The 27,651-nt window shown below is 35.3% G+C and overlaps 1 protein-coding gene across 3 annotated transcripts; it reads right to left on the reverse strand.

Annotated features, from left to right (window-relative positions):
* Window positions 1-91: 91 nt before the first annotated feature.
* On the reverse strand, window positions 92-27,651 carry LOC128559825 (solute carrier family 35 member B1-like). Of its 3 annotated transcripts, none has more exons than XM_053552497.1 (8): window positions 27,360-27,498; window positions 14,613-14,853; window positions 10,823-10,926; window positions 9,689-9,816; window positions 8,854-9,045; window positions 8,099-8,225; window positions 7,012-7,118; window positions 92-5,860 (listed from the first exon to the last, which is right to left on the reverse strand). In XM_053552497.1, exons 2-8 carry the CDS (start codon window positions 14,771-14,773, stop codon window positions 5,648-5,650), a joined length of 1,032 nt encoding a protein of 343 aa, XP_053408472.1. In that variant the 5' UTR covers window positions 14,774-14,853; window positions 27,360-27,498; the 3' UTR covers window positions 92-5,647. The 3 variants fall into 3 exon arrangements, with proteins under 3 accessions (XP_053408472.1, XP_053408471.1, XP_053408470.1); XM_053552496.1 differs by lacking the exon at window positions 27,360-27,498 and adding an exon at window positions 19,850-20,003; XM_053552495.1 differs by lacking the exon at window positions 14,613-14,853 and having other exon boundaries at window positions 27,360-27,651.

Consider the following 27,651-nt stretch of genomic DNA (forward strand, 5'->3'; position numbering starts at 1 on the left):
CGTGACTGGGGGATTAAAAAGTTAACACACACACACGCTACTTACACAGAGGTAACACTATTTGCTACAAGAACAATAATAAACAAGGTGGTTACCATAAAATAGATTTTTATTGTTCACAAAAATTTGTACACTGCCTTCAATAATGAAATAAAATGTGTTTTTTTAACAACAAAATGTAAGGGAAGAACCTATGGTAATATTTTAATAAAGTTTTGTCTGCATTACCAATATAACCTGATAAGAAATTATAATGACCACATTTGGGAAAAGCAGTTGGTTTTTTATTTAAAAACGAGAGGTAATTTCAGCCAGGTGCTCGCTGTTTATGAGTGGTCTGACTAAACTTTTTAACCTTTACCCTTTCTAAAATTTCTAAAAATTGGACTGGTTCATCATTCTATTTGGCAGTACCATTAATCATTTAAAGGGGTATTCACTAAAAAATTACTGACTGAGTAGCCCACAGTGCAGACCAAGTTTAGCCTGCATGGATGTACAGGCTGATCTTGGTTTGCACTGGCCGCAAAGGCAGATTCACATGAAGCCAGCAGGCTAAAGGTTAACAACATTTTGCAATCATCAAAAACATTCAATGCAAATAAACAGATTTGATCTCAAATAACAACAATAAAATTCTAAAATACTCCTTGGCCCCCACTAGACAATAATCACACAAATAAAATTCAAATAACATATTTCATATACAATGCAATACAAATACTTTAATGCAACATTTTATGGCAAATTTTGTAAAAGTATGATTCAAGATCAATATAAGTAAATGTTGTTCCTCAACAAAACAAAACAATGCCAGTTATTTTTGCGTAAAGGCTGTTACACAGTTTTATAACTTTTATGCAATATGGCCAGATAATGGCCAATAAAAACTGATTCATAAATAAAACTTTTTCTAAAGCTAGCAGTTTTATATAGGTTTACATTAATGACATCTGTTTGTAACACACTAATCAATATAAAGGATCAACATGCTGCTGGGCTTAAGATATTAATCAATTAATTACCACATTAAAGTGTGCTTTCATCTACATTCCAGCAAAACAAGTTTGTAAATTCTTTTGGTTCATTTAAGCTTACACCGAACTTGACTGAGACAAAATCTTTCAGCTTCTTTAAGCCACTCTCAACTCTGTCCAGAGCATGATCCAAGGTTATACTGAGAACGGAAACCAGCCCAGAATCTTTAGCATCTGACTGGTTGATTTTGAGCTGGGCTCTTGAATGTGACCAATGACAAAGCACGATTCTGAGATTGGTCTCCAATCTCAAATTTATAAACTTAGAACCTGGTGTTATATGAACAGGCATGCAGTCAATGCCGTAATGGTGCTCAAATCCACTCACTATCGTGGCTTGATTTGACTGTTTGTTACACAAAGAAGAATGCCAAGATCTGTATTTTCTGTGATAAACAAAGGCTGACACATGGTTGTATGACAGAGCATATTAAGAGTTAAAATTGTCATGTGACATTTCGGGCATAATTAAAGTCCAGCATAATATTTATCAAAATATTTAAATGAACATGTAAGAATGAAAAGTCAAGTCTTCTTGAGGTTTATCTTCTAATTTTAACATTACTTTAAGTTCATCATTTAGATGCTCAGATATTAAACCACTCGGACTAACGCACTTGTTGATCAGTTCCTGCTAATCGAAACTCTTGATTTATGATAAATTAGATGACAAACCACTTGAAGGCCTTGATTATTTGATAAATGTTTAACTTCAGCAGTTATATGATGATGTGACATAAATTAAGAGCTGTTCTTTCATCAATATAATTTTCTTGCTTTTTACAATACCTTCACACTTCTTTCTAGCACTTCAATAACATTCTTGCACTTTTTGCTGCACCTTTACATTTTTCTGCACTTTAACTTTACAATATTTTTGCAATTTTTCTGCACTTTTCCTTGCATTTTACAATACTTTTTAACCTTTTTCCAAGTTTTACAATATTCTTACATTTCACATTTTTACATACTACCAGTAGTGTAAATCTTTTAAATCAACTAAATACATGTACTACTTATATCTAGTTAGTTCTATATTTCATTCATGTCAAACATTTAGCAGCAGAAATACCAACTGCAACATAAACAATTGTTCTATCATGTATTTTTCAGTTTTCAAACAGTGAAAATATACGAGCTCACAATAACTTAAAACTTCCTGTTTAGTTTATCAGGAAGATGTCACTTGTGAGATTCATTTGTGCATATGCTTCAAGATACATATGATGGTTGTCATCAAATGAAATATTTTCATAATGGCACAGGGGGAAAACATAAGTATTCAGAAGTAATCTTTCACTAAAAACAACATAAATTTCCTACATATTAATGATTTATATATATTTATCTGCAAGTGATTTTAGTACCCTGCAGGGTTGCCCAAATAATGACAAAATTATATCTACTAATATACAAATATAGTTGTTAGAAAATTAGAACATCATTGACAAAACAAAAGGTTAGGCTTCTTTAGAAAATTAGAACATCATTGACAAAACAAAAGGTTAGGCTTCTTTAGAAAATTAGAACATCATTGACAAAACAAACGGTTAGGCTTCTTTATGGCAGAAAATGCCTAAAAGCAATAAATTTTTTAGTTTTATCATTTTATTGTTCATAATTCCTAGTCTGTCATGATAGAGCATAGTTCCATTCCAGTGAAATTATTTTTCATAATCACACTGTCTGAGACAGAAAGTTTCCAACAGCATTACGGGTAAAAGGTCATTATGACCCCAAAGACGCCCACTTGACCTTGACCTTTTGATCTTAACTACATGTCACGTCTTACAGTAAATGCAAAAATTTTGTTTAACGAGGATTAGACATGTTGTTTTTTTTTCTTTCTATTTTTAGCTTCTGTGGCCAGGCCAATAAAAGGAGCCAAGCCCGATCATTCAATTAAACCTGAGATGGGTTCATACATGGATGTTACAGACCGAGTCTGATGCAGAGCCAGCAACAAGTTAATGAGACATTTTTCAATCAAAGGAATTGTTTACAGGTCTTTCTATTCAGGCCAAACTGAAATAACTGAAAAACAAAATAGGAGATGTTCATACAATGATGCTACAGACCAAGTTTGGTTAAGATCTAATAACCAGTTAATAAGAAGAAGTTTAAAAAAAAAAAAATTCTATTTTTAGCTTTGGTGACCTACAAAAAGGACCAAGCAAAACCAATGAACAAACCTGAGAGGGGAACAAACAAGAATGCTACAGATCTAGTAAACTGAAAAGAAGTTGTTTTTTTTTCTTCTTTTTTTTAGCTCTTGCTGTCCCTTCAAGCAAAACCATTGGAATAAATCTGAGACAGGTCCACGCCACCATTTCATAGACCAAGTTAAGTGTAAATCTGACCAGTGGTTTCACAAAAGATGTTAAAATGTTGATGCAGGAAAATGGAAACCAGACCATCCCACTATACTAATAGCTCACCCTTACCAAGATTTAGGTGAGGTATAATATCATACAACACTTTGTTAAACATGTATCAGTTTTACATTTCATACATTTCATACTACATAAAGGTCACCTTTATATTTGAAAATAGGGGCCTCCATGGCCAAGTGGTTCAGGTCGCCGACTTCAAATCAATTGCCCCTCATCGATGTGGGTTCGAGCCTCACTCAGGGCGTTCAATTTTTCATGTGAGGAAGCCATCCAGCTGGCTTATGTAAGATTGGTGGTTCTACCCAGGTGCCCGATCATGATGAAATAATGCACAGAAGGGTATCTGGGGTCTTCCTCCACCATCAAAGCTGGAAAGTCGCCAATGACCTATAATTGTGTCGGTGCGACTTTAAACCCAGCAAAATAAAATAAATTATATTTGAAAATGGGATATTTTGAGTCCCATATGAATATACAAGGCTACTGTTTGCTTGTTGTGTCATATTCTGGAACTGTATCATACCTGACCCCCCTCCCCCCACCCGCTACCCAGATAAAAGCATTTCATTAATAATAATGTGGGCCGCTCCATGACAAAACCTGTATTAGTGACAAAAAAGTCAAAACTGAGATAACAAAATCTTCACTATTTCAGTATGATGTCATTGTGCTTGGCGTGTATTTTTCATGTCATTTATGCAACAAATTATGCAACATAATACACTGAGAAACAGTTTAAATGATTTTACTTAAAAATAACTAAATGTATTTTTGGTTTCATCACAGGCCTATTATATATACACTTCCGAATTCTTATGGTACATGGATGGTTTGGAATTTCGGTTGCCAAGACAACACAAATAACATTTATTTGTAAAATATGGTAGAATTTGTTTTCCAATATATAACCCAAGCACAATACACTAGTTTCTACATGACCATAAGGAAAACAGTGATTTTTCAGTATTTTAATCTATTTACTGTGCAATAAAGACATCGTATCACTAAAACAGGTTTTCTCATGGATCTGCCCATATGTATTTGCACTCCCTTCCATCATAATTTCAGACCCAGACGAACATATGAGCAGAACTGACATTTCACACTCCAACTGGATTGCTTCCTCACATGGCAACCCTAAAAACTCAAAACCTGCATATGATTCAAAGTCTGCGACCTCAACTCGACCACAGAGGCCCCTCCATAAAATGTTAATACTGTTAATCAGTCATCAATGTAAGAGATACAGTCTTTATGACAAAATCGTGTACAAGTAGCAGAAACTGTACTGATAAAATTCATGACTGAAATATTCAAAACAGATAAATGCACCCCTTTTTATAAGCCGTCACTGTTTAACAACAGTTCATTATTTCTATATGAATCACTTTCGACATATACAGTTTTTCATAATTATATTATCTAATATCAATTTTTAACATATACGTACAAATTTTGTGTCAGAAAATCTGAAATTCACTAATTAATTCAAATCCCTGTATCTTACATTTACCCTAAATTTCTAAAATAGACTTGTCCATCATTCAATTTCCTCAGTACCATTTATTATTTTAAGGGATGTTCACTGAAAATTTACTGACTGCATAGCAAACAGTGCAGACCATGATTAACGTATATGGATGTGCAGGCTGGTTTTGGTCTGTGCTGGTCGCAAAGGCAGAATCACTTGCGGACAGCAGGCTAAAGGTTAATTCCCATCGTATATGGAAATTTTTGAATGTGGGGTGTGGTGGGTAGGGAACTAATAATTGTTTTATGTGCAATGATCTATGCATCAGAAAGTTCACTGGTTCAAAGGAATTTTCAGCCTCATTTTGGCTGATTTACAGTACAAATAGGTACATGTATATAATAAAAGGGCCATTAAAGCAGCACCTTGACCTGTAAGGATGTATCTGACTCTGACTCATGGATTTTGCCAGACTGGATAACACTTGGTGCGACCCCCTCATTGGATCCAGGCTTAGCAAAATAATTTCAAGCCAAATACAACACTACAGATCCAGGTACTGTTATCATAATCCTATTATAACATATCTGTTACACAACAGAATACTCACTAAGACAACACAAGACACGAGAACATTTCTTTAGTTCAGCCATCTTTGTTATCGTAACTCCTGCCGAATCTCAGCTCAATCTTTTCCCCAATAAATATAAAATCAAATAAAGTTAAACCTAAAAAAACAATTATCATTATCTTTCTGTCTTGGCATCCTTTTTCTCTTTGCCATAAGCACTGTCAAGCCCAAGACCCATGAATACTAGTACAGTGCCTAACCACTGCCGAGAATTCATGGGGTTTGAGAATAGAATAACAGATCCTAAGATGGTGAAAAATTTTCTAGTGGTGGTGATGATCGAACAAGGCAGTGGTCCAAATGATGTCACAGTGATGAAAATAAAAACCTGGAAATAGAAAAATATCGTATTCCAATCAAATATGAACCCAACTGTTTTGCACTGAGTTTCTAAATCAAGTGAAAATTTCCTCTAAACAGCTGGTCAAAATATTGAATTTGTTCTAAATAAGATCCAGCTATCTTCCTACAAGTACAGGCCAGTAAATTGCTTCAATTCATGCATAGTTCTAAAAATCAAAATAATTACACCTTTATAACTCTATTCTGTGGTGTACTACTTCACCAGTTCACAACAGTGACATTTTGCTCAAAGCAAAAATATCTTATCTGCTGAGTTATATACTAAAAGGTAATTCACTTAATTAAACAAGTGCTAAAGGTTTCTTTTCAGTAAATAAACTCAGAGAAGCATCTGCATCAGTGATGCAAAGGAGATTCATACTCAAAACAAATATATATCCATTTTATCTTTAAGTTTTGAAAACAAACTACAATAAAACACAGGCTGCTCACTCAAAGTCTTAATGAGATGAGCAGAACTCTCAAGTTGTCCGGAGTTCTGAGCGATCAGAAGATAGATGAGGATAACGACTCATATGAATCGTTTACGCCATCAACACTAGAGTGAGAAGTGCTTCACTGTAGTAGGAGCATTAAAAGGCAAATTTCATTATTCTGACAAGGATGATCTCCCTTGTACTTTAATAGCATGCTACACCTACTAAAGGCAAAAAGTTAGTCAAAATGGTTTAGAATAGGAAACCTGTTGCATAAGGTTTTTGTCGTATTGACCAACTTATTAATACATCTTAAATTTGTACAAGAGGCCTATATGGCCCTAAGAAGAACTTGACATTTTTACCTTGCTTCTTACTAAGTTTGGTGAAAATTCCGTACAAGGATCTACAGACCAAATTTTTTGAAGATCAATTCAAGTGATTCATGAGAAGAAGTCATTTAAATGCTTTCCTATTTTTACTGGAACTATTTGCAAAAATTTGAAAGAAGACCATACGAAGACGCTACAGACCAAGTTTGGTGAAGACCCATCACCTGGTATTTGACAAGAAGTCCATGATGATGAACCCGGGACAGCATGACTTATGCCGGACCATCCACCTACTGAAACAAAGTTCAGGTGAGCTAAAAAAACAGGCTGATTTATATAAGAAAAAAAAACAACAACAAGAAACTGACCTGTCCTATGGCACTGGCTATACCAAACGTTACCATTTTTGGCAATACAGAAGGAAATCTTTGTACAAAACCTAGGAATGCTATGCCTTCTCCTGATAATACCAAACCTGAAAAAAAATAATAATATGATAAACCTTAAACCTGTATAACAACATTTTAATACTTTTCTGGTGTTTATCACTAGTGCATTTTCCACCACAGAGAGGAAAGAACTATTCCATATTGTATAATGTATATTCTTTTCCAGTTTATCTACAAACAGTTATTTAGAGAAAAAAAAATCCTGAGCAAATAAAAACTGCTTTTTTTCTGTGAAGAACATTCGATTGCCAAATAAAGACAGACCTAAAATACCTTTTTTTTTTCAAATATTTCAGAGGTATGCTATTCATGTTCTTTAATATTGAATGACTGCTGTCTATATAATGAAATTCATTTAAATCTTAAATGCAAAATCAGATAAGCCCAGATGACTGTAAACCTGTGGCTAGCAAAGCTTACACATTTTAAGCTTTTTGTGAAGGAGATTTACAGAATAACACTTGATTCAAGGGAGGTAAATGCTAAAGTAAATATAATTTATCAACATGTTCCTATGTAAGACTGATTTTCTGCTGCCCACTGTTAAACCTTAGCAGAAAGATAACAAGACAGCCAAAACAGTGCTTATTAGTTTGATCCAAAGGGCTGGCACCTGCTTTCTGTAAAACTCTGACAAATGACTATTAAACATAAACATCTAGAGGACTGATAACTGAAGTCATCATCAAATTTGACTTTGGATTGTCGTGGTTTTTGACACATCAACACAATTTAGGTCAAATGGCAAGTGCCCCTCCAGATGTTATTTAAGACCTACAGTGGCACCTGAGTAGAACCTACAACTTTCTGTAAACAAGCTGGTTAGCTTTCTAGCAAGATAAAATTCTATATTCAAAACAAGATTTTGAACCAATCCAAGTAAGTGGCAAATGATTCCATTTAAACAACCTTAATAGCTTGACCTCAGTTGCAAAGGTGTTTCTGTAAATACAAATTGAAAACAAAAGAACAGATAAGACAAAATAATTTTACATTTCAAACTTACCTATAGCTAGCCAAAGTATGGACCACAAGTTGACAAACAACATCATGTGATATGCTCCTGTTTTATGATTAGATCTCATTCTATCCTGAGTGGCCCCTGTCAATCCATCAAAGGTCAAGGACACAATCTGAAAGACAAACATGTTAATGTATCACAGGAACAATGCTATACCCTGGCTTCTGCCTGCTACATCTGTGGCTAACTATGCCTAGATCAACCATTGCAAATACCAGCAAATTTAGTTTATGGAATAAGTTAAATTTTTAGCCCATCTAGAAAACTATACTAAAAGTTTGAGAGCGAGGCTATAACACAGGTGGAGAGTTTGATCCCTGTTTTTGGTGTATGTTCTCCACTATAATTTGATATAATACAGTGCGTATGTGAAATCCTTTATCTTCCACCTCTCAGTCATGTAGAGAAACACAAAAGTTACTTGCAGACAATAGGTCAAGTACTAGTACAAAACCCAGGAAGACTGGTTAGGTAAACTGGTGTAGCATTGTTTACTGAAATACTGTTGAAAATGGCATTAACCCCAGTCAATCTACATGTTATATAAGGTACATATACACTGTTCTAACACCAGATTTATATTTGCTACATAGTCAGTCATTGTGTTAAGCAAAATATCAAACACAATTATCATTTCTAATGATGACAACTCCAAGAGACACTTACCAGGAAGTCAAAGCATCTAAAAATATTATTTAATTATCAGTAAAAAGCAGAAAAGACAAAAAAAAATTCCTTACCAACAAAACTTCACCAAAACCAAATGTATGACTGGCCTCAGTTTCAGTAGGCTTCCTATCTTTGTACATAAACATGGCTACACCGATACATATCATCAATATAAACAGGAACTTTGCATGTGGGTACCGTTTTCCAGCAAACAATATGCCAAGGACCATAACCGGAATAGGCTTCACTGATTTTCCGAGAACCTGAAATGACATTAGAAAATGTTCTGTTTCAATATAAAACATTTGATGCAATTTTGATTTTACAATGCACCAACACATTACAGGTTATATGGTACAGAAATGGACTAAAAATTTTGGGTTTCACATTTAATTTACATCGAAATAGAAATATGAGCCACGCCATGAGAAAACTAACATAGTGGCTTTGCGACCAACATGGTTCCAAACCAGCCTGCGCATCCGCGCAGTCTGGTCAGGATCCATGCTGTTCGCTAACAGTTTCTCAAATTACAACAGGCTTTGAAAGTGAAAAGCATGGATCCTGACCTGTAGGCTGGTCTGGATCCATGCTGGTCGCAAAGCCACAATGTTGGTATTTCTCATGGTGGGGCTCATAGGAAGTATGGAATCAGATAGTTGATACCTACTGGAGATACAGCAAAACTAAGGTGTTATCTACACTATAAAATAATTGCCAGAACCAGAGAGTTACAGTCTGATATTCCAGCCAGACATCTTCGAACAATCCAAGGTAGAGCTATAAGTATCATATAGGGATTTTGCTGGGACCAGATGTAGAATTTGAGCAATGAATTCAAGCAATCTTAAGTTCCTGTGAGCTAGGTTGGACTGTACTGTTAAAGGAAAAGTGGTACGTATATACCTGTGTGGGGTAGGAAATGTATTGTAACGACTGGTTACTGGCCAACATAGCTCCAAGGTAAGTCAAGGAACATGCTGCAAACATCTTCATTGGTGTAGTATCAGCATCCCTTGAAAACACTGTCATTGCTGAAATATAAAATCTTATATCAAACACTATACCACTGCCTTGTTCAAGTTGCATTTACTACAAAATAGAAATTGTTTCTATATGTATGTTATTTGCCACAATGAAAGAGTTGAAAATGAACTCTTGTTCACACCATTTTTGAAGTAAAAGTCAAGCGGAGATTTTTTAATTACTTGTTATCAGTTTTATTTTACACTTTTTAATTTGCACAATAATTCATTTTCACATTTCGAGACAAAAATGTGTATTCCAAGAATGACGTAAAACTATAGTGCCATTCATTTAATTTCTTTAAATTCAACCTGCTAAAGGACATATAGAACTGAAGATTATTTAGATACCTTGCACAAAGACCCATGCCAGGATGTAAGTGAATTCTTACCTGCTTTAACATTGTATCATATGCATGCAGCATTTATGAGATGCTGTTCTAAGATCAGTGCCATGATAATACACTGTACAAAGACCCTTTCAAGAATGTAACTCAATTCTTACCTGATTTAGTGCAAATAGTATTGATAATACACTGTACAAAGACCGTACTAGAATGTAACTCAATTCTTACCCGATTTAGTGCATATAGCATTGATAATACACTGTACAAAGACCGTACCAGAATGTAACCCAATTCTTACCTGATTTAGTACATCTAGCATTGGTAATACACTGTACAAAGACCTATTCCAGAATGTTACTCAATTCTTACCTGATTTAAGTGCATATAGCACAGATAATACACTCAACAAAGATCCATTCCAGAATGTAACTCAATTCTTACCTGATTTAGTATATCTCGCATTGATAGTACACTTTACAAGACCCGTTCCAGAATGTAACTCAATTCTTACCTGATTTAGTACATCTAGCATTGATAATACACTGTGCAAAGACCCGTACCAGAATGTAACTCAATTCTTACCTGATTTAGTGCATTAAATTTTAGCATTGATAATACACTACTATTACCAGGGTGCATGTAAATTTCTTCTATATCTCAATTCTTACCTGCTTTAGCGCATAAAGCATTGATAATGCACTGTACAAACACCAGGGCCAAGGTGTATGTAAATTTCTCTTGTTTTTCTCCTGAGCCATATTTACCCTTAGTTCTGAAAAAAAAATGAAAAGGTCACTGAAAATAAATCTTTTGAAGAAAAATATAGAACTAACAGGTTGTAAATTACTTGATTTATAACAATATCCGCAAGAAATTTCAGTGTCAACCAAAATGGCTAGCTACTTTGTGGTTACTAGTGTAAGGACTTCTTTTGTTTTTGGTTAAGAATATTTCAATATAAATGTAATTTTATTAATGACAGGCAGGTAACCTAACTAGAAAATGCTTTTGTAAAAAAGCGCATGTCTCCCCCAATGCAAAGTCCTATAGGCAAGAAGTCAATAGGGGTCAGGAGCGAAAGTCATAGAGACACTGATGGTTGGCTGCAATAGGGATCATCTACTTGGCATGTCCAGTCATCCCGCTAAATTTCAACACTCTTGGTCTAGTGGTTCTCAAGTCACTGTTCAGGCTCCTGTGACCTTGACCTTGGATCAAGTGACCTCAAAATAAATAGGGGTCATCTACTCTGCATGTCCAATCATCCTATTAAGTTTCAACATTGTAGGTCAAGTGGTTCTCAAGTTATTTCCAAAAAAATGATTTTACATGAACAGGCCACTGTGACCTTGACCTTTAATAGACTGACCCCAAAATCAATAGGGGTCATCTACCCTGCATGTTCAATCATCCTATGAAGTTTCAACATTCTGGGTCAAGTGGTTCTCAAGCTATTGATCGGAACTGGTAATCAATGTTCAGGCCCCTGTAACCTTGACCTTTAACGGAGTGACCCCAAAAACAATAGGCGTCATTTACTCTGCATGAACAATCATCCTATGAAGTTTCAACATTCTGGGTCGAGAGGTTCTCAAGTTATTGATTGGAAATGGTTTTCCATGTTCAGGCCCCTGTGGCCTTGACCTTTAACAGAGTGACCCTAAAATCGTTAGGGGTCATCTACTCTGCATGACCAATCATCCTATGAAGTTTCATCATTCTGGGTCAAGTGGTTCTCAAGTTACTGACCGGAAATGGTTTTCAATGTTCAGGCCCCTGTGACCTTGACCTTTCACAGAGTGACCCCAAAATCGTTAGGGGTCATCTACTCTGCATGACCAATCATCCTATTAAGTTTCAACATTCTGGGTCAAGTGGTTCTCAAGTTACTGACCGGAAATGGTTTTCAAAGTTCAGGCCCCTGTGACCTTGACCTTTAATGGAGTGACCCCAAAATAGATAGGGGTCATCTACTTTGCATGTACAATCATCCTATGAAGTTTCAACATTCTGGGTCAAGTGGTTCTCTAGTTATTGATCGGAAATGGTTTTCCATGTTCAAGCCCCTGTGACCTTGACCTTTGATGGAGTGACCCCAAAATCAATAGGGGTCATCTACTCTTTATGACTAATCATCCTATGAAGTTTCAACATTCTGGGTCAAGTGGTTCTCTAGTTATTGATCGGAAATGGTTTTCAATGTTCAGGCCCCTGTGACCTTGACTTTTGACGGAGTGACCCCAAAATCAATAGAGGTCATCTACTCTTCATGACCAATCATCCTATGAAGTTTCAACATTCCAGGTCAAGTGGTTCTCTAGTTATTGATCGGAAATGGTTTTCAATGTTCAGGCCCCTGTGACCTTGACCTTTGACGGAGTGACCCTAAAAACAATAGGGGTCGTCTACTCCAGCAGCCCTACAACCCTATGAAGTTTGAAGGTTCTAGGTCAAATGGTTCTCCAGTTATTGCTCGGAAATGAAGTGTGACGTACGGATGGACGGACAGACAGGGCAAAAACAATAAGTCTCCTGGGGGAGACATAATTAAGTACTGTTTCTGGATTCTGTACCAGTACTTAACTGTTCTCCACAATTAAGTGTCAATATCTCCACATGAATCAGAGGTGAAGGACAAATGATTTCAGACAAAATCGTCTTCTATCAAATCATCATGGAGAACATATACCTTGTAGAGGATCAAACTCATGGACAATACATGTATATCTATATTCTCCCTATTGATCTATGTGGGCATGCTGTTTGTTGGACTCCTTTTCTTTTGACCTTTAGCCTGTTAAATTTCTAGGATGGACCACGATGGACATGGTCCATCATTCAAAATAGGCAGCACGTCTTGTTATTCAAAGGGGTGTTCACTGAAAACAATGCAGACCATGATCAGCCTGCATGGATTCGCAGGCTGATCTTGGTCTGTACTGGTTGCAAAGGCAGAATCACTTGCCGTCAGCAGGCTAAAGGTTAAATTGTTCCTTTATGTTTTTGCATTGAAAAGAACCAAAAATTGGTCCCCAAAATTTAGCAGTGAGTTCATATGGCTTTCTTTTCCTTTTGCTTCTACCATTGAAACAGGAATGTTAAAAAGGTATTTTCTATCAAACTTTAGAAAAGCAAAATTAATAATGCTTTTTTTGGCCAAAATTGGTAAAAGCTTTTCAAAACAGAATCTTTTGACCCAAAATACTGATAGAAAATTGCAGTATTTAGCAACATAGGTGCATTCTAAATCATAAGAAAATTATTAAGTGATAAAATCACTCTCAGTTACATTTAGTTTTGTTTTTTTTTTATCACAAAATCACTAGCCAGGTAAAACACAAATTTCTACTTTGTTTGCTATTCAACTGATTGAATGTTTTGTGTTTTACAGCTGGGTAGTGAATATTTCATGTCTTTACATAAAATGTTGGTTGCATATTTATGACTGCCGTAACCTCAATTATTTATCAAGTATCAAATGCTTGTAAACAGAGGCTTGGTTTTATGTGCTTGGTTTCATGTTACATAGCCACATAAATTTCTATCTAAATACTCAAACTGAAATATCTGAGTTTATATATATGTAACTATGTTAATTTATCTTTTAACAAATTTTAACTCATAATTGCTAGCACTTAAATAATACAGGGTAATATAAAGCTTTAATTTAAGGCAGTTTATACCTTCAGTACTGCATTACAAGCGATGGAAAATTAGTAAAAAACAACTAATTCTCATGTGTTTCGATGACATATAATGTCAGTAACTTAAGGTTCCAAAACCTTCTTAAGAATTAAAGAACTGATGACATCTTAACATTTTCTTTGTTGTTGTAGGATCTGGAGGTCAGTGCCTGAGCCGCGCCACTAGAAAACCAACATAGTGCATTTGCAACCAGCATGGACCAAGACCAGCCTGCACATTTGCGCAGTCTGTTCAGATCCATGCTGTTCACTTAAACGGTTTCTCTAATTTCAATAAGCTTTGAAAACAAACAGCATGGATCCTGACCAGACTACGCGGATGCGACGGCTGGTCTGGATCCATGCTGGTCGCAAACGCACTATGTTGGTTTTCTCATGGTGCGGCTCATATGTAGACACATGAACTATCATCTCATTTTCAAATGAAGAGTTAGTCAATACAACTTCAATAGCCATCTATTCAATTTTATACTTTGTTTCAAAATCATTAACCAGAGCAGGAGTTTAATTAAGGGCCAGCGGGTGGAGATCAGAGAATTCCCCCTGATAAAGTAGTCTGAAGCCCCTTGCTACTTTTTAGCAGCTAATAGATTTCTAAATGTGAGAACCCCTGAACCACCTCTATACTTTGCAACTTCCACTTTCTACTTTTTTAATCATTAAACACCCCTGTAGGGTATTGTATTTCATTAAAGTCTGACAATTAAGACACTTTTGAAATATTAGTTATGTAATAAATATCTTATAAACTTACATTGTTTCCTGTAAAATTCCAAGTATAAAATGGCAAACAAATATTCCAAGTGCACAAACTACAAATTTCCTAAAATCCTTTTTTTCTTGTTCTTTTTCAACACTTTCTGTAACTTGTGACACAAGACCGTCTTCATCTACACTAATTTTCACATCAGCCATCGAACGTTCATGTAGTACTTATTACAAAACAATACCTAGTTTGTGTTCTTTATATGACTTCTTTCCTATGAACAGTATTCCTGTGTAATAAATATGCAGTTTTGAAGTTCAATTCAGCTTACTATTTCAGCTAATTAAAAAAAACATTCCAAGTTTCTGCACGCATGAAATTGCATCTTATTAAGTTTAAGACCACATCATAGGAAAGTGATCTATATGTATACATGAACTTCAGATCTATAAATTATGGAACACTAATTATATATCATCCTCTCCTGGGAAATAATTAATTTGACAGGTTTTGACACTAACTGCAAAGTTGAATATTTCAATAAAATTTTATATAAACCATTACCCTGCTAAATTTCTAAAATGGACTTGCCCATCATTCAATTGGGGCAGTACCATTTAATATTCGAAGGGATGTTGATTGAAAATTTACTGACTGTCAATAGCAAACAGTAGCATACTATGACCACCCTGCATGCATGTGCAGGCTGATTTTGGTCTGCGTTGGTTTCGAAGGCAGAATCACTTGCCGCCAGCAGGCTAAAGGTTATACGCCCCTACACCGCATAATACAAACAATTCCTAAATACATAATTTTGAAAACTTTCATTGAACTACATGTAACAGCTGAAAATTCCAAGTCGCTCTCCAGTAACTTCTTAAACCACTTATGTAATGACCCAAACTACTAGAACTTCTGACTGCAGACAGGACACGTGTCACATAATGTAATAATTTAAAAACATCTATAAGAATGCGTCAAGTATTGAGCTTTATGAGCTTTATTGATAAATATATGTACATGTATAATCTATTTAAAGACGCCCACAGAATAACTGTATTATTTTGTATTTCCATGGTGGTACTCATACATGATTTGCATGAAAAAATTGAGACATACAAGTATTTAGGTACAAACTGACAGTAACATGTATTAGGCCAAGACTATGTGTTTAATGTCTTCACAGGTTATTGAAGTTATGTAGCAATATGCACTAATCAGTGCATTTAGTTAAATTTTGATCATACATAATATATAATGTTGACAAGTTGATGATGAAAAGGTTATTATGTAACAGGAGGAATCACTGGTGATTTGAAACTGATCACTGATGATTTTGTGTCAACGTGCAGCTGTGAACATCTGTCTCCAATAACATTGTGACAGTGGTACAATGCCAGTCGATAATGTGTCTGAATAGACAGATCTGACCAGAAACTGGGTGTGAAAAGTCATAAGTGAAAGCATGAACAAAATAGGTTAATTTTATTGCATTTTTTGGAAGGGGATGCTTACATACAAAGCTAAATTACACCTTCTTTTTTTCTAATTTTGAGAATAAGCATACTTTTGTACACTGTACACTGGAAGTCAGAGATATCAAAAATTAATAAATCGTCTCTTCGTTTATAAACTTCACAACAAAAAATGTCACAATTTCATCAGGGCATTTACTGATTTGATCTTTACACAGTTCTCCTATCAGATTTACTGAGTGGCTGAAGTAATTATGCATCCCTTTGTTATGCCTAGAGGTAATAAGTGAGTGGTTTGCACAAGGTTAATAGTCACCTAAGCATGAATTGTCTCCATTTTTTCCAAATATTTTACCCAAGATCATTTTTTATCAGCTCAAATAACTCTTATTCAGAAAATGATTAATTCTGATTGTTTTTTCAGCCAGTGCACTTTGATGCAGTCTAAGCTAAAAATATATCTAACAAGAGCTGTCTCCATAGGATGACACATGCCCCCGATGGCACTTTGAATGAATAGTTATGGCCGATGTTAGAGTTTAGGACCTTTGACCTACGGACCTGGGTCTTGCGCGCGACACGTCGTCTTACTGTGGTACACATTCATGCCCAATAATTTTAAAATCCATGCATGAATGACAAAGATATGGACCGGACACGCCCATCAATGCACTATCATGAAATATGACCTTTAACGTCTAAGTGTGACCTTGACCTTTGAGCTACGGACCTGGGTCTTGCGCGTGACATGTTGTCTTACTGTGGTACACAATCATGCCAAGTTATTTGAAAATCCATCCATGGATGACAAAGATATGGACCGGACACGAATGCTCTATCATGAAAAATGACCTTTAACGTCTAAGTGTGACCTTGACCTTTGAGCTACTGACCTGGGTCTTGCGCGAGACACGTCATCTTACTGTGGTTCACATTCATGCCAAGTTATTTGAAAATCCATCCATGGATGACAAAGATATGGACCGGACACGAATGCACTATCATGAAAAATGACCTTTAACGTCTAAGTGTGACCTTGACCTTTGAGCTACTGACCTGGGTCTTACGCGCGACACGTCGTCTTACTGTGGTACACATTCATGCCAAGTTATTTGAAAATCCATCCATCGATGACAAAGATATGGACCGGACACGAAAATTGCGGACAGACTGACAGACGGTTCAAAAACTATATGCCTCCCTTCGGGGGCATAAAAATATGCTGTGCCTACTTAAAGATTGTACAGTAAAACCTGCTTTAGCGATCAAATCTGTTGAGCAGCCAACCTGTATTAAGCAGCCAGTGTCTCATTCCCCCATATGGTCATTCGTTCTATAAATTACCTGCATTAAGCAGTCACCTGCTGTAAGCAGCTACTTTTTTCCACTCCCTTGGCTGGCTGCTTAAGACAGGTTTTATTGTATTTTCAATTCCACTGCCTATCACATGCAAAACTTTTATGATGCAAACACAGGGGGCTCTTTGATTTGAAAAGTACAAAAAGGGCCATAGTGCTGACAAAATGCAGGTTAGAGATATGGTTTTGAACTACATAGTTCCCTAATGATGATAAACATGTGTGCAAAGTTTCAAAGCTGTAGCTCTTACAGTTTTTGAGAAAAAGTGGACCTAAACAAAAAATTCTAACCAATGCAGATGCCGACGATCATGTGATGGCAATACCTCATACATTTTTTATTTAAAAATCAGACAAGCTAAAAATACTATAATAGAATTTATTATAACATTGACCTGATCAAAAAGGAAAATGTTCACTGATGATCCTCAACTGACTGTTTCAACATCTGGTAGAGATGTATTGATTATCCACAATTGCTAAAGACAATGGCTTTTGATCAAGGTATTGGTGTTTTACACCTTATGTTACAATGACTGATCCTTACAGAATAGGTCTATGCAACTGAAGCGTTCAACAAACTCTTTACAGTAGTGTAAACTGATTTGATATCACCGGGATTTTATTTTCACTGAATAATGTTCACAAACAGAGCAAATGCTTGTCAAAAACAAGCAACTTTATTAATTTAACAATGCTTGTCAATAACAAGCAACATTATTTAACATAATAACAATGCTTGTCAATAACGAGCAAAATTATTTAACAGTGCCTGTCAGTAAAAAGAACACTATATAACAGTGCTTGTCAATAACAAGAAACATTACATTTGTATTTAACAATGTTTGCCAATAACAAGCAGCACTATTTAAAGGTGCTTGTCAATAACAGGCAACACTATTTAACAGTGCCTGTCAATAACAAGCAACACTGTTTAACAGTGCTTGCCAATAACAAGCAACACTATTTAACAGTGCTTGTCAATAACAAGCAACATTATTTAACAGAATAGAAAGCTAGGAACCACTATAAACTCTCAACAACATGAAGATGGCTATACACCCTTTCAATAAAATCTAAGTGATGCAAAAAAAATACCTAATCTACTAGTAATTTGGGATAATGTGTCAGCTGAGCTAATGACACATTTTATCTTATTATGTCTACAATGGATGTAAACAGCTACTGTTTGGACACAAATATTCTTCAGTAAAAGAAATATATTCAAGCATATAGAAAATGTTTTTCTATCGACTTGATCAGCTGACAAATTATCCTAGTGACTAATACATTCATTATTTTAAAATACTGTGAAATCATTAATTTTCGTTGGGGATTAATTTTCGTGGATTTCGTGGTTTAGTCAATCCACGAAATTAAATCCCAACAAACAAGCAAAATTCCCATTCATCTTATGTTCAAAGGTTGAAATCCACGAATTCATATCCCCATGAAATTGCTGTTTTAACCAAAACCACGAAATGTCATGCTCACGAAATTAAATGATTTTACAGTAGTATATTTAATCACGGAGTTTTCTGTAATTAATATCAGTCCTAACCAAAGTGACCAGTCTAATGATCAACTGTTTCCAAATGTTTAAAAAAAATATGAATAATATTTTATAAAATAAAGGTACATTTTTCATGCAGAATGTTTTTCCTTAAATAAATACATGTACCAATTATTCTGCTGTAAGAGCTTTTTTCAAGTGCTCACTTCATGTGCCTGTATCATTATATGTGTAAATCACAGTAAATAAAGACAGTTACTTAAATTTTCTGTTTATGTCAGCTTAAAGCATGCAAGTTCAACCTTAAGCCTGCTGGCGGCAAGTGATTCAGCCTTTGCTACAAGTACAGACTGTACTGAGTACAGACCAAGATCTGCCTGCACATCCATGTAGGCTGATCATGGTCTGCTTTGTTCGCATTCAGTCAATAAATTTTCAATATCAAATGTACATGTAGGACGTAGGGAAATTTGACTAAGTTACATGAACATATAGTACATCAGTCCATGAAAACTTGTAAGTGTCACTGACTGCCAATTACGTGAATGAAATTCAGTTGAAAGATCATGTTAACTTGAATATATATATCAAACAACTCAAAATTCACTGTAAAAAGTTGAATAAAATTTAATGCCACTAGAAACTCCCTTAGTTGGTTTCAGTGGGGAGAAAAGCCAACGAAAAGCAGATCACAAGTCACGTACCATGATACAAAGCATAAACCAAGAAAACTTGAGAATGAAAAGCAGAATTTATACCTATTCGTTACAGATTTGATATTCTGTTTATATACATACTTTGTTAAAGAACATTTAACTAGGTATAATACATCAAAAATGTATTACATATTATAGACTTACATAGCCAAAACAATCAAACATAATCAAAGTAATTGAGTAACATATTTCACATTAACAATTTAGTTAAAAAAAATTGTACTCTTATTTGAACAAGCTGTAACTCCACACAACACAATATTAGGAATAATTTTTTTTCCAAACAAAACACTGATTTTTCCCAAACAAAAACACTCAAGTAAACTTCCACATCAGCAATATAATTCAGAAAACATTTTGCACTTCTCAAAGAAGACACCATATGGTTACCGGCTTTCTACTATAATACAGTTGTAAATAATACACAATGTAAAAACAAGACTTGTATAGGGAATATATTCAATAGAGAAATGGGTTTGTCCAAGGGAGGTAATCCATTGTTAAACATTTAGACTAAAGTATAAGGTGTAATTTTCCCTAACAAGAACAGCTTTGTTAACAACAGAATGGTGAGGATTGAATTTAAAATGCTTTGTATACCAGTATTTGAATTAAAACAAGAGCTGTTTGTTGACAGCACGCTCGACTATTCGAAGAGGTGGAAGTATGGGGTCAAAATATTACCGGAGATTTTCAGACAAAAAAACAAAATAGATAAGACAATGTACCTGTATTTGTGGATTTGGATATGTCTTGCATTATATCAGTATATGGCAAAGTATGACCACGATGGTAAGCAAGTGTTCAGAGTTTCAAACAGTTTAGACAAATATGAAATGGTATGTGAAAATTAACTAATTTCTATGTCAAAAAAGGCCATCACTGAGCTACAAAATGTAAAGTCCTGTCCTAGTTATGCAGTCTTGCCTACATATGTAGACTATTATGTAGACTATGATGGTAAAGAAGTGGTCAAAGTTTCAAAGCTATATGACAAACATGTTTAGGCAAAATATGGACTGGTATGAAAAAAACTGAATTCCAAGTCTAAAAAGGACCAAAATTCAGCCAAAACAGTTGACAGAGTTATGTACTCTTGCCTACAGATGGAAATCATGAAGATAAGCAAGTGTTCAAAGTTTCAAAGCAAATTTCCAAGTCCAAAAAGAGCCATAATTCAGCCAAATCTATCTATCTAATAAATAGTTCTGACAAAACATGAACTTGTATGAAAACTGAACCAATTCCAAAGTAAAAAAATAAAGCCAGAATTCAGCCAAAATAGTTGACAGCACAGAGTTATGTACTCTTGCCTACAGATGATAATCAGGATGATAAACAAGTGTTCAAAGTTTCAAAGCCACATGTATATCAACAAGAGCTGTCCGTAAGACAGCCAAGCTCGACTATTCGAAATATTGTCCCAGAAGCAGGAAAATATTACCCAAAAAGGTTAAATATCAAAAGAGTTTTAAGTTCAAAAGGGGGCATAATTTGACCAAAATGCATATCAGTTATGGGACTTGCTGCTATCAACTATTTTATAACCCCGAAGGCACATGTGAAGCTTCAATTCAATATCTGCATTAGTTTTAGAGATAGAAACTCGCATGTAAAACTTTAACCAGAATTTTCAAAGTCCAAAAGGGGGCATAATTTGCCCAAAATACATGCCAGAGTTATGGGACTTGACCCAGTGAGGTTGGTAATTGATCTAGAAAAAGAAAAAATAAGTTTCAAATCTATATGCCTTTTAGTAATTGCTGTATGTACTTGCACGCAAAACTTTAACCAGGATTTTCTAAGTCCAAAAAGGGGAATAATTTGCTCAAAATACATGTAAGAGTTATGGGACTTGATCCATTGAGGTTAGTAATTGTTCTAGAAAAAGAAAAAATAAGTTTCAAATCTATATGCCTTTTAGTAATAGCTATATGTACTTCCACGCAAAACTTTAACCAGAATTTGCTAAGTCCAAAAGGGGGCATAATTTAGCAAAAATGAAAGTCAGAGTTATGGGACTTGCTGCTATCAACTAGTTTTATAACCCCGAAGACACGTGAAGTTTCAAATCAATATCTGCATTAGTTTTAGAGATAGTAACTTGCATGTAAAACTTTAACCAAAATTTTCTAAGTCCAAAAGGGGGCATAATTTGCTCAAAATACATGTCAGAGTTATGGGACTTGACCCAGAGAGGTTGGTAATTGACCTAGAAAAAGAAAAAATAAGTTTCAAAGCTATATGCCTTTAATTGATGGCTGTATGTACTTGCATGCAAAAACTTAACCAAGGTGTGACGCCGACGCCGACGCCGACGCCAGGGTGAGTAGAATAGCTAGACTATTCTTCGAATAGTCGAGCTAAAAACCGGGTAGTTTTAACAAAACATGGACCTGTATGAAAACTGTAACAATTTCCGTGGCAAGTAGGATAGCTCTACTTATTCTTCCAATTGTCGAGCTAAAAAATCAAGAAGTTTACGGCTCTAAGTGAGTGAGTCTCTCACCGGATTTGACAAGCTTGAGTAACATCCAATGTACATTGTAAGGACGATATTTCTGACCATGACTGGTAAATATCTATCATGAGAATTTCTTAAAAAGTTCTTCAAAGTAGGAGAAAATCACAACATATTGCTACCCATAAAGATAATTGAGCCGTGCCATGGGAAAACCAACATAGTGGCTTTGCGACCAGCATGGATCCATGCTGTTCGCTAACAGTTTCTCTAACTGCAATAGGCTTTGAAAGCGAACAGCATGGATCCTGACCAGACTGCACGGATGCGCATGTTTAAACTTTTGAATAAATTAATTTAACCACAGGACCTAATTTTAACATATTTGATAGAGACACAACAGAAATTACTAATTTATGTACATTTATGAGCTGTCTGAAAACATCCAGCCCGAACCCCAATGTTGTATTTTTTCCCATTTTTAAAGAAGAAATTGCCAAAGTTAAAAAGTCTTGAATTGGATGTCTTACACGCATTTTTCTTAGCTGCATAGTCCAAAATCAGTGGAAAGAACTCTGGATTAAACAGACACTACTAGCTTGATGTGTCAGCTAGGGACAATTATTTTTCCGAGTATCATGTGATGATGAATTAAATCCTCGGCTTTGGAACTTTAGCACCATTTTTGTCCACACTAAGAAAATTTACAGTTATCCACCACATATTAAAGATGCTACCCCTAATATTCATGACTCCAGCACAATTACACTAACTAGTTAAAACCAGTTTCTCATTTTTGATGATCTAAATTCGATTTTCTCTGTACTTTTTGCAAGAGCAATATACAAAGTTTTAAGTTTCAGATCAGAAGACGAAGTGTGTATGTGTGTGTGTGGAGTGTGTGTGGGGGGGGGGGGGGGGGGGGGGGGGGGGTATTGCGGCTGTGGGTGGTTGTTTGGAGTGGGGGTGTAATGGTGTTGAAGGGATACCAACTTCAAGCTAATGTTCTTGGTCTACATGATATTTGTCTAATGATGATAAATAAGTGTACAAAAATTTCAAAACTATACTTATACTTATCAAGTCACTTTGTGCACCTTAGCAAATACTTAACTGAGAAATTCCAAAGTTCTTAATACAAAAAGGGCCAGCATTCTGACCAGGGTTGACAAAAACCCGGGTTTTAAGCATACTGCCCAGTCCAGTGGGTAATACTGAGAAAACCCAGGTTTTACTGGGCAATAGTGGTCAATTACCTGGCAATATAATATTTCAATTCAATTTTCAATACATATTTCAACACTTAAGTTGACTAACAACCCATATAGTGATAGCAGTGACACCTGCATGCCTAGTGCTATAATATCTATAACAAGAGCTGTTCGTAAGACAGCCAATGCTCGACTATTCGAAATATTGTCCCAAAAGCAGGAAAATATTACCCAAGATCATTTTTTATTCAAATCTATATGCCTTTTAGTAATAGCTGTATGTACTTGCACGCAAAACTTTAACCAAGATTTTCTAAGTCCAAAAGGGGGCATAATTTGACCAAAATGCATGTAAGAGTTATGGGACTTGATGCTATCAACTAGTTTTATAAGCCGAAGACTCATGTTAAGTTTCATTTCAATATCTGCATTAGTTCTGGAGATAGTAACTTGCATGTAAAACTTAACCAGGATTTTCTAAGTCCAAAAGGAGGCATAATTTGCTCAAAATACAAGTCAGTGTTAAGGAACTTGACCCATTGAGGTTGGTAATTGACGTAGAAAAAGAAAAAAGTTTCAAAGCTATATGCCTTTAAATGATAGCTGTATGTACTTGCATGCAAAACTTTAACCAAGGTGTGACGCCAACGCCAGGTTGAGTAGAATAGCTAGACTATTCTTCGAATAGTCAAGCTAAAAATCTATTGAATAGACATTATTATGATGATGTTTGAACAATTATTGAGCAAGATTGGGGGATTAAAGTCTGAAGTGTGAACACCTTAAATCTGGCCATTTTACTCATGAAAATTAGTTTAGTAGATCACATTGTCATTTCTAGCATATAACCATAAAACCTAAGGACCCCATGTGGAATTGTTTTAATGTTACTGTGGATGATTAAAAAGACTGCAAAATGTAAAGACTGTGGCACTGTGGGTAGTGCCAAAATTGAGAGTCTGAAAGATCATAGTCTGAAATGTTACACTGTGTATAACTGTTAGTCAATTGAAAGGGTGTTTCAAATTTTGGTATTATTCAGAAGAAACTCAGAAACATACTGCCAGGGATCGAAAAAACTGCAAAACTTGTGTTCAGTTACAGAATGCTTCGTGATAAAGAAGAACTAGACTGGTAGACAATCATATATTAAGCAAAATATAGTTGTGACCTAGAGAGATCTAACTATAAATGTTGAAAGGTGTTTACTTTCCCATAAAAATTATTTTGTTGTGTAGATAAACTATAATTTTGTTAATGAAGCTGTTCTGACAGCTACCTTACTTAGTAATCACTTCACCAATTTTTCAAAGTTTCGTTTTATAACATAGAAACTTGATTGTTTGGTAAAAAAATTAGAAAAACTTCTTATTGCCCAGTATTGCCCACTTCATTCATTTTTAGGAGTATTGCCCAACCCGCGCAAAACCTGGGCGGGTAGTCACCAACCCTGATTCCGACAAATTGTAAAAAGAGTTATGGTACTTGATTAACATACTAAGCTAATGTGGTAATTTTTTTTAATATTTGTCATATAAACTGTACCTTAACATAACTATAAACCAAGAAATATCAATATTCATAGTATTAGAGGTCCATAATTCTTATAAAAGGCAAGTTACAGCAACAATTCTTTGTCAACATACTCAGCTATTAAAATGATGATATACATGTTAACAAAGATACAAATCTATTACTCTCCCAGTATTCAAGGAAAAAGGACCTGAACAAAAATTTTAACCAAAAAATTCTAGCACACCAAAGTGAAGGACCACTCTGGCCTTGCTGAGTGAAATCTCAAAGAGCTCACAAGGTGCATAATTTCACATGCTACATGAATAAAACAACCCTTCGTTTTATGACTCTAGGTCAAGTACATTTTGAGGTACACTGTGGCACAAACTTTTATTTTTTCACTAAGTCAATGGCCATAACACTGGTCTAACTGAGAGAAATCCGGAACAAAATAACCAGGTGCATAACTTCACATGCTGTATAACATTCCTATTATGTTTCATGACCCTGGGTCAAATAATTCTTCTTCTTGAAATATGTGCAACACTTCTTTCAAGGCTTTGTATGCAAATTTTGACAGAGCCAACGGCCATAACTCTGGTCTGGCTGAGTGATATCTCTAACGAAACTCCACATGCACAAAATCACAATCATGCTGAATAATATTCCTGTACTATTTCATAATACTTGGTCAAATACATTTTGAGATATACCACAAACTTAGGCCCGCTTAATGCATATTTTTGACAATGACAAGGGCCATAGCTCTGGTCTGGCAGTAGGAGATCCAAAATAAAAACCCTGGTGTAAAAATTCCTGTGCTGAATGTGGTTTTGTGACTCTTCTGGTTGAATACTTTTTGAAATATGAACAACACAAATTGGGAAAGATTGGCAACTCTAAGTGCCCCCCTACCCCGGGCCCCCATATTATTATTAATGGCAATTTATGCGACCAGATCCATGAGGGTCCATGCCCTCCCCAAGTTGAATGAGAAGTGAGCAATACTCATCAAAATTGCACTCAAAATTTTGATCCAAAAATAACCAGAGGCCACAATTTCATACCTATTTCAAAAAGTTCCAGCGGGATTCCCTCTCCCGTACCTACCACCACTTTGCACTATGAGCCTTGTCCATGACGCCTTCATTTTAACCAGGTGCTCACACGCATCAAATATTTCTGGATCTTGACATGTTAACTGCTATTGCAGCTGTTTTCTAAAGTTTTACCTTACAAACTTGTAAATTCATCTAAACTTTTTTAATATTAAAAATTATAATATTATCTTTAAACAAGAATCGCCTCTCCCGTCATCTGTCTCACCAAAGAACTATAAAATACACAGAATTGCAACACGAGATAATCTCGCATTTAAGCTTGTGTCAGTGCATTAACTTGTTGAAGCGTTTGCAGACTTGATCACTTGTCATCAAATCACCAGACGCATTACACTGGCGATACAGCTGGCAAGTAATAAAGTGAATCGAGTCTAATTTTCAAATGACAACTGTTGATTTCTCAGACTTCCATTCAAAAATTCATTCCTTCCCGGTGTAGAAAATACTAATAAATTTAAAAAGAATTGACTTGATAGAAAGTTTTTTCACGAAACATATTTTTATCCTTCTTCTCATTCAGTGCCCATGTGACGTTGGCGAGATTTGCTCTATATGCCTTTACAGTTAACAATCTATTTATTTTATAGTTCTTTGGTCTCAAGTACTACAGATATATACAAAATATTTAGTAGTAGGTGATATGAAAACCAAATTTTGGATGAAATGACATAAAATATATAAAATTGCTCTTGGTAAAGCTCTATAAATGAAAACACTTCAGCAAGAGATGGTCATTGCTACAAAAGACAGAACTGATCTACTACATGTATATAGAAGATGATATCTTCATATTATTATTGATTAATTAATGAGATCACTGGTTTAATTTGTGTCTCGTTTAAAGCAGACAATGAGATCATTGGTCACTGTTTTAATTAATTTTTGGGTAGTATGCACTTGAGCGGTCCCAGAAGTTTATAAAGTGCATGCGCAGCAAGTTAGGATGTGCGGGAAAAGTGGGGGTGTGGGGGCAGCAGCCCCCAAACATATTCATCTAAAATAAAGCTACAGCTTATATAATTTTTAATTTTAAGACATTTTTAAGCTACTACTATTGTTGGGACTGCTAAAGTGCAAGTGTTCCTAATTTTTTATGATTCTCTGTGTCATTTAAAGTGGTTCATGCTAAGGTAAGGAGACAATGTTAAGTTCAAACATTAGATAGAGAGAATATCCCTCATTGAAAGAGAAGTCTCATTTGGGAGCACTTGTATTATACTTCTCATTCAACAAAGTACTTATTAGTTGCTAAGTTATTTGTACAAACTCCATACTGGCATGACTGTATCGTGCAAACATATGTTTATCCGATTTCCATACTCATCCGAAACAACCAAAACTTCCAATAAACAAAAAGAGATTTTTGTTGTATTTGGTAATTAATAAATGTACGTAATCATAAATTTAAAGATTCTGGTTTCTTACATCGACTCCTGAAGAATTCCATAATAGAAATAAGAGACAAACACCCCAGCTGCACATAAAAGGAATTTGTTTCGTCCCTGGCCGGCTAACATGCTTACGGAATCCCCTTGTTTTTCTCGTACAACGTCGGCGTCCAATCCAGTATCTAAACTACTGATATCGTTTTTTGGGTCAACAACCATATGCGATAATTTATACCACGTTTACGTGGCTTTAATATGGTTAGATAACAAGTAAACGTCACAATTTATCGACAGATTCCGTGTGCGATGCGGTGTTTTCCGAAGTTAGG

The sequence above is a fragment of the Mercenaria mercenaria genome, chromosome 10, assembly GCF_021730395.1.
Source record: "Mercenaria mercenaria strain notata chromosome 10, MADL_Memer_1, whole genome shotgun sequence".
Lineage (NCBI taxonomy): Eukaryota > Metazoa > Mollusca > Bivalvia > Venerida > Veneridae > Mercenaria > Mercenaria mercenaria.